The sequence below is a fragment of the Mustela nivalis genome, assembly GCF_964662115.1.
Source record: "Mustela nivalis genome assembly, chromosome: 10".
NCBI classification, from domain to species: domain Eukaryota; kingdom Metazoa; phylum Chordata; class Mammalia; order Carnivora; family Mustelidae; genus Mustela; species Mustela nivalis.
The window spans coordinates 30,221,970-30,229,857 of NC_139029.1; the positions used below are offsets into that span (position 1 = coordinate 30,221,970).

Below are 7,888 nucleotides of genomic sequence, written 5' to 3' on the forward strand. Positions count from 1 at the left end.
GCCGCTTGAGAACTCTAGGGCTCTCACAGTTTTATTTGCTCATAGCTTCTGATCCAGTAACACCCCTTCTAGAAATCCATTCTACAGAGATATTCCCACAAGGGTTCAAGGGTAAACACACAAGGATGCTCTCCATAGCATTATTTAATAACAGCGAAATTCAGCAAAGGACCTCAATTTTCATGGACAGGAGACCCGTTTAAGTAGATTATGAACAAGGCAGTCATTAAAAAGAATAAGGTAGGAGCCACATTTACTGACAAGGGAAGATTTCTAAAATACATTAATTGAAAAAATCCAATTCTAGGGACGCCTGGGTGGCTCAGTTGGTTAAGCAGCTGCCTTCGGCTCAGGTCATGATCCCAGCGTCCTGGGATCGAGTCCCACATCGGGCTCCTTGCTCCGCAGGGAGCCTGCTTCTCCCTCTGACTCTGCCTTCCACTCTGTCTGCCTATGCTCGCTCTCGCTCACTCTCTCTCTGATAAATAAATAAATAAAATCTTTAAAAAAAAAATCCAATTCTATACAATTGTATGATCCTATCTAGGTGAAAAAGGAATATACCTGTGTATAATATACGTAAATGTCCACATTGTGTGTATGCGCGTGCAAGAACCTGGAAGGTCTTTGAATTTTCACTTTATACCTCCTAAATGGTTTGAAATTTTTTGCCTCTCATGCATATTACTTTTGAATGAAAACAGAGTTTTTGTTTTAAAAACAAGCAATACTTGACTTATATTCTCTGCCAGACCAGGGTAGGCTGGGTGCCAAGGGGGTTCTGATGCCTGGATGTGCCAATCTGATGGCATGGCCCATACCTGGGGTTGTTCACTAGGAAGGGGCAGAGGAGCAAGTCCGTCTGGATACCACCCTCTCACCAGCTGCATAGGACTCCGGGTCCTGTCCAGCTCTGTGGGGCATAACTGGACTTCATGCTTATTGAGGTCCAACAGCCCTCATCCTACAAATGAGAACAACCTATTCCCAAGAGTCCTGTGTATTGGTGAGTAGATGGCTTGATCCCTTGGAGCCTCTGCTGCCGAGAAGGAAGCCAATGGACTAGAATGAGGCCAGTGACTGCAGCCGCCTTCCGGAGCTGCTGTGAGGCCCGAGGAAGACACGCACTGTGCTGGTCCACCATGTGCTGGGGACGCATTGCATCTTCCTGCCCTCCTCCCTCAGTCCAGCCTCACTGCCTCCCCAAGTCGGCAAGGTGGGAGGGGTGGGGAATGTGGTCCTCCACCTACTGAAGTTAAAGCACTCAAATATCGTGACTCAGGTCACAAGTTCATGGTTGAGCCGGCGTTAGTGCTCCCAACTTCATCTTGTCCCTGGCTTGGGCCCTCTTTCCCAAGCCGGGGGCCAGGAAGCAGTCCCTCTAGGGCGTCCTAATACCTGCTCGGAGCCCCACGTGGGGCGGAGATGGCCAGTGATGAATCGGGTTCTGACTTCAAAACCTCACAGTCTGGGAGAAACAGTCCTCCTTAACCCTGACACGTGCTGAAATAGGCCCTTTGCTGGCAGAAAAGGCCCTGGAGGGAGACTTTCAGGTCAAGGAAAGCACACAGGTGAAGTATTGAGACTTAAGGAGCCTCAATAGGTGGCTGGAATGGAGGGTGGAAAGGTGCCTGGAAGCGGGCTGCATCAAGGCTCTCTCCTTGTCCCTGTCATCATGCTTCCTGACATCAGAGCAACTCCCAGGGGCCGGGACTGGACGTCACCTTCATTCATCCTTGAAGGAAGCCTGTGGTGTCTCCATTTGACTGATGAGAACACTGAGTTCCCAGTAGCGTTATTTCCTCTATCTGCCCCAGCACACCCTGGGCCTTGGCTTTTACCAGGATGCTGCCCCACCCCCTCACCCTGCCCCAGGTGGACCCACCCCTACCCTTCCATCAGCACCCTCTCTCAGCACTTCCCAGGTGTTGAGCTGCCTAGCGGCCCCAGCCTAGAAACCCTGGCACATGACCATACGTTGTGCCCTCCGGGCTGTCCCACAACTCAAGTCCCAGGGTGTGCTGGCGGGTCTCTCTCCAGAGCAGCTGCCTGGGATGGAATGTGTGACTCTACACCCCCAGCTCACCCCAAGCAAGCAGCACTGCCCTGTTTTGCAATGTGCTCGCAGATACCCGCTCCCATTGGAATCCCTGCACGCACCCTGAGGGGATTACTCTCCCCTCGGTACAGAAACTGAGGCACCCCAGCACTTCCTGCGGTGTGATCCGGAGGAGCAATTCACTGCCTGAATCCCAATTCCCTGACCTCTGAAATGGGGGTGAGAGTACATGGGAGTGCTATTTATAGGGTTGGGTGGCAGTTAAAGGAGAGACTGGAAAAGAAAGAGCACCTACTGGGTGCTGTTAGGTCCCATCACGCCTGCACACAGTAGGCACACAAGCTGAGACTCAGTGACCCGGCACGGCCAACAGCAGGTCGGCATAAAGAGTTGGGCAAGGAGGGATGAAGGAATTCAAGAGGATTATTTTGTAATCAGCTGAACGCCTAAGCTGCCTGGGAAAAACTAGGATCAGACAGTTCACTTAATTTATTCAACAGATGACTGTTGAACACTTAGATGAGCTGGCCTGGTGACGATGGGGACAGCGACTCTCATTTATTTCTACCAGGTACCAGGTACTCGCACAGAGTCTCATCACACCAACCCCGTAAGCTGGTGAGTAAGATATTCCCTACAAAGATTTTTTTTTTTCTCCCTCTATAAGGGAAGGTACTAATCAGGCCTGGGACAAAGGAGAAACATGCAGAATACAACTTTAAGGAGGCGCTTGCTGTTAGGACTCTTATGCTGCTGGCCTCCCCTTGTCCCCCCCCGTGCCTGTGATGGGCACTGTGCCACCCAGACCCCCTTCCGTGACTTGTCCTAGACGGTGCAAGACAGCAGACAGCCATCCCCTGGCAGTGCCCTGAGACGGCAGCCACCCCCGCAGCCCTCCATGAGGCTGACCAAGGCTCTTCTGTCTGGTCTGCTCCAGCCCTTCCCGTCCACAGAGGCTGATCCTTAGGGCCGTCCCTGATAAACTGAACAGCAACAGACTCTGCTTCCTTGGGGGCGGGGGGCACCTGCAACAGGGTGCCTGTTGGAGTAACCCCATGCTAGCTAGTTACATCTAGTCTTTCTGAAGACTTGAATATAAAGGTATCCCTAAAAAGCCCAGGCTCAGGGAGGAAAAGCTAGAAACTACACTGTTCTAAACCACTCATATGAGTTGACTTATTTCATCTCCACAGCAGCTCTGTGGGGAGGTGCTATTAGCATTTCCGTTTTGTACATGATTCAAGAGAAGTCTTGGGGGAAAAAAAAACTACCTTGTGATGAAATCCAGTCACCATTGAAAAGAGCATTCAAAATGATGGACTTCGGCCTGGGGAAACTTTCACCTGAAAAGAAAGAAAAAAAAGGTTGAAAAATATCTTCTCTGTGCCACAACTCAGTTCCTAACCTTGAGGGAGCCTGACTTTTAACCCCAAAGACCCAGGCTGGGTATGGGTGTGAAATCCACAAGCCCAAGGTGGTTTTAGGAAGTAGCCCTGGGGAAGAGGTGAAAGATACACACGGATCCGCTGGAAGGTGGTGGGACCCCCATCCAAGAACCAAGACTCAGAAGGTAAGGTGACTTGGTTGAGGTCAGGCAGCTAGTAAGAGCTGCTTCTGGAATTGGATCCCGAGGCTGTCAGAATACAGATTTCTTTATGCTGCCAGGAAGGACATTTCATCCTCCAAAGAATCCTCCATAGGGTATCAGGGATTTGGGGATCCGGGTGATGGACTGCTCGAGCCTTACCTTCTATTGGGTCTGCCTGTCTGCTGTCCAACTTGTCAGGAGCCCGGCTGGGAAGGATTGTGGACTGGAAATAGCTCAGCAGCTGGATTCCTTCTATACACCCCCTTCCACCCTGCCTTGACGCTACAAAGTAGCAGGTGTTGAGTTTTCATTGTAATCCCTTCCATATGGAGAGCACTTTGTGTTAACCAGCTGCTTGTTAACCCATCCCTGAATTTGCTTTTCACTTACTGTGTGAGGCTTACTGCCTTAGGAGTGGAGGGATATTAACCCCATTTTACTAGTGGGAAAACTGAGGCTCATAGAGAAGGGAATCAGGACAGTGTCCAGACAAGGGCCAGACCCTCCTATCCCAATCTAGTTCCCTGGTTTTTATCTCTGGGTTTTGGGCAAAGCTGGGGCAAACATTTGCCATTCTGAGCCCAGAGCTCAGGGCAGTTCCTTTCCAGAAGCCTATCTGTCCTTCCTCCCCATCCTGTCCCAGAAAGCCTCATTTTCTTAAGGGAAACCTTTATTCATTTGCCAAACTCCTCCTGTGATCCACTCCATGCCTATCCTGGGAGCTCCAGAGCCAACGCCGACGGTGTACCCTGAATGATCTCACAGGCTGGACAGAAGAGTCCTGTTAACGAACAAGCTTGGCATTAGAGTGAAGCCCAGCCAGTGTTCCTCTCCAGAGTCTCTGGAATTCATTTTCCTCTCCACGCCGCTGCCCTGTCCCAGCTGGTCTTCAGCATCTCTGACCTGGTCTCCTCTCTGCCTTCAGAACTTCTCTCCTGGACTCCCATCCCCTGAAATGATCCCTGAAACACCTAGGGATCTTTCCAGAGAGTCAACAGTGGAGTGGGCTGGGAGCTCACACTGGTGAACAGGGAGAGGACAAATCCTGCCGGGCCTCTCCTCTGCAAACGGGGACTGTGCCTACTTTACAAAGTTGCTGCAAAGCCCTTAGACCTTTCTAGAGAGGCCTTATGCACACCCTGTAGTCCTATGATTTCTGCCTTTGAACGGGTTCTTCACTTATATGCCATCTTCTCCAAATCCTAAGCGTGGACTCATCCTTCAAGGCTCTGTTCACATCAAATGTCGCTGCCTCCAGGAAACCTGAATGGACACACCTCCAAGCAGCTGAAACCACTCCTTCCTCTTGGTTTGTGTACCTGGCCATCCAGTTTTCTAGTCCTTGGCACTCTTTCTTGTACCAAGGTGAGCTGACTTCCAGGTCCTCCCCTTCCACCTGGAGTGTGACTCCAGGTGGGCGCTGACCAGGTCGGCACAAGGCCTAGAATAAAGCCAGCGCCAGTCTGTGGCTAAGCATCATTATCATTCATTGAGGCTACTTAGGTGCCTGGCCCTAGGTTGCTAAAAGCCTCACATGGCATTTGGTCCTCGTAACACCTGAGATGGGGACCACAGCTCTTGAGGAAAGAGCCTCAGAAGCCTGAATGGACAGTGTCTTGGCCAGGGAGGAGAGCCAGGATTCGAAGCCAGAAGTGTCTGAATCCTCAGGTACCACCCAGCGTCCCTCTGGCCTCCAGGCTGCCCGAAGCAAACAGGTGAGGGCAGCACCGCCAAGCTCTCCCACCCCTCCCAGGAGCTGAGAAGTCAACCTAGGTGCCTTTGGGTTTCACTGCACCGCCAGGCAGCCTATGCCTTCCAGATTATGATGTAACAGTTGCACAACTCATGATATCTTTTGAAAGAAACTGCCAGTTTCCTCTCCTGGGCACTGCCAGGGGCTGTGGCTTCCATCCCACCCAGGGTCCCCCAATGGCCTGGGGATTCGAGAAGCCAAATACAAAGCAGAGTTGTTGGAGTGGTAAAGAAATGAGAACGCAAGACTGTAAAGTGACCCAGTTTTATTTTGGTTTTTGGAGGCCAGATGGGGCCTTGCTCCACTGTACAGGGATTAGGGCTGTACAAGTTTCCCCTCCCCAAGGCGGGGGGCCCAGCGACCTGGGGGCCCAGGCGGCGGGGTGGAGGCCTCGTGGATGGGCGGTTCCAGGGGCCCAGTGACCGCAGCGGGTTGCATAAGGAGAGAAGGGGGATCAGGCAGCAGCCTGCAATGGCTCAGATTGGGGGGCAGGGTAGGGGAGAATCCGAGAGGACAGAGAGTCCAAGAACCGGGAGTCGGAAAGGGGGTCCAGTACCCTTCACTTTACCGCTGAGGCTCCGGGTCAGAGAGGTGGAGCTGAACTGTCATCCTGCAGGACGCCGAGCCTGGACTGAGGCCAGGAGTCCCAAGCCGGCGTCGGGCTCGGAGCGCCAACCCGCTGCCTCCACCCTCACGGAGGGTGCGCGCGGGGCCCGGGCGCTTGGGGCGGACTCCGGCGGGCTGTCAGACCCCCTTCTCCTCTCGGGTACGCCAGGCAGGCGCCCGGCCGCACTCAGCAGCTCACCGAGCCGGCGGGTGGCGCCGACCCCAAGTCCGAGAAGCAGTCGAACTCGCTCTGGCCCAGGAAGAGCTCGGGCAGCTCGCGCACGCGGTGCAGCCCGAGCTCGAGCTCCAGCGACGTCAGCGCCTCCTCGTCGATGAGTTCGGCGTCCATGCAGCCCAGGGCGTGCGCAGGCGGCGGTGGGGCCGGGGCGCCGGGCGCCGGCTGCAGGCACGGGGGCCCTCCCGGGACGCCGGGGGGCGCGGCCGCGCGGCCCGGGTACAGCGTCGCCACCGGCTGCAAGTGCGCGCCGCCGCCGGCCGGCGGTGGCACGGCCGGAAAGGGCTGGAAGGCGGGCGGCGGCCCGAAGGCCCCGTACGCCAGGGCTCCGGGTGGGGGCGGCGGCGGCGGCCCCAGCGGAGTCCCTCGCGGCCGCAAGCCGCTGTCCAGGCCCGGGCCCGCGTACGGCTGCAGCGTCCGGAGCGCGTGGGGGCCGTGGGAGGGCGCGGCGGGCGGCGGTCTCTGCACCAGGCGGTAGCCCTCGGCGAGCATCAGGTGGTCGGCCATGACGACGGGCCGGATGCCTGCGGGGGCGGCGGCCAGATGGTCAGCGCCGGCGTCCCCGGGTCCGGGCCAGCTCCTTCCCGCCGCGAGGGATCCGCGTCCCGTGCCCTCCCCACTGCTCAGTCAGGCAAAGGGAAAACGGAGCCCTACTCGTGGTACTGCTCAACCCAGGGCGCCCCGAACTCAGAGCTCCCGTGCGCCTCGGGGTTGCAGCTCCCGGCAGCTAGGGCACCGCACACCAGCTCTCGGTACTCCGACCTCCGCGCCGCGCCCCCGGCTACAGCACCTTCTTATAGCAGAGGCGGGGATTCCCCGCCCCCTGGCGCTCATTGGCTGGATGGGACACTCCTGGGCGGGCCATGCCGCTCCTCCAGGTTTCGGCCCCGCCCCTCCTGGAGCTCCGCCCTTTGGACTCCAGGCGGTGCCGCGGGCTAAGAGAGCTGCTTGGGTACGTTTGGCACTTTTCAAGGGGTTTGGGCTGACTGTCCCAGACTCAGCCCTGGGACTGGCTGGGACCAAGCTCGAACAGACCGGAAGGTGGTTTAGGAGGGGCCCGAGGTTTAGGTCCCCAGAGCTGCAGGATCTCAAGGTCAACCTCTTAATTTTCCAGATGGAACCCGAAGCTTGGTGGTGGAAGGGGTTTCCTGGAAATACACACCAAAGCTTTAAGAGAAGCGAGACTGGAACATAGGTTTTGTGACTGTAACCTCTACACAGGGCACAGGCACCCATGTGTAGAGGCGCAGGCACCTACCTCACAAGGTCCCACGGAAAGCCAGCTGCTTGTCCCCACAACCCCAGGGGAGCCAGGTGCTCCTCCAGTGGCTTCCACTTACTTGTCGGTGGAAGCATGTATTGAGTTGTTATTAAAGTAATTTATGGGCATGCTCCTGAAGGACTCGTTCATCTTCAGGTCCTCAGCACTTGGCTCAGAGGCTGGCCCAGAATAGGCTTTCAGTAAAGTTTTGGTGAATGAAAAAATGATCAAACAAACTGGAACTCACCTGAGCTTCAGTTTCCTTATCTGTAAAATGGGGGCAAAAGCCGCACTGATCCTATTGGGTTCTTGTGAAGGTTCAATGAAGTAAGACACGTCCAGCTGATGTGGGAAACAAAGGCAGAAGGAAATGTAGATAAAATGAA

The 7,888-nt window shown here is 55.3% G+C and overlaps 1 protein-coding gene across 1 annotated transcript; it reads right to left on the minus strand.

The window, feature by feature from the left end:
- Positions 1–5,648: 5,648 nt before the first annotated feature.
- On the minus strand, positions 5,649–7,029 carry CITED4 (Cbp/p300 interacting transactivator with Glu/Asp rich carboxy-terminal domain 4). The gene has a single exon (XM_082687614.1). The coding sequence runs from the start codon at positions 6,746–6,748 to the stop codon at positions 6,194–6,196; it is 555 nt and encodes a 184-aa protein (XP_082543740.1). The 5' UTR covers positions 6,749–7,029; the 3' UTR covers positions 5,649–6,193.
- Positions 7,030–7,888: the final 859 nt, after the last annotated feature.

Excerpts from the sequence above, each read along its gene's own strand:
- CITED4 (XM_082687614.1), bottom strand. The coding sequence starts at position 6,748 with ATGGCCGACCACCTGATGCTCGCCGAGGGCTACCGCCTGGTGCAGAGA.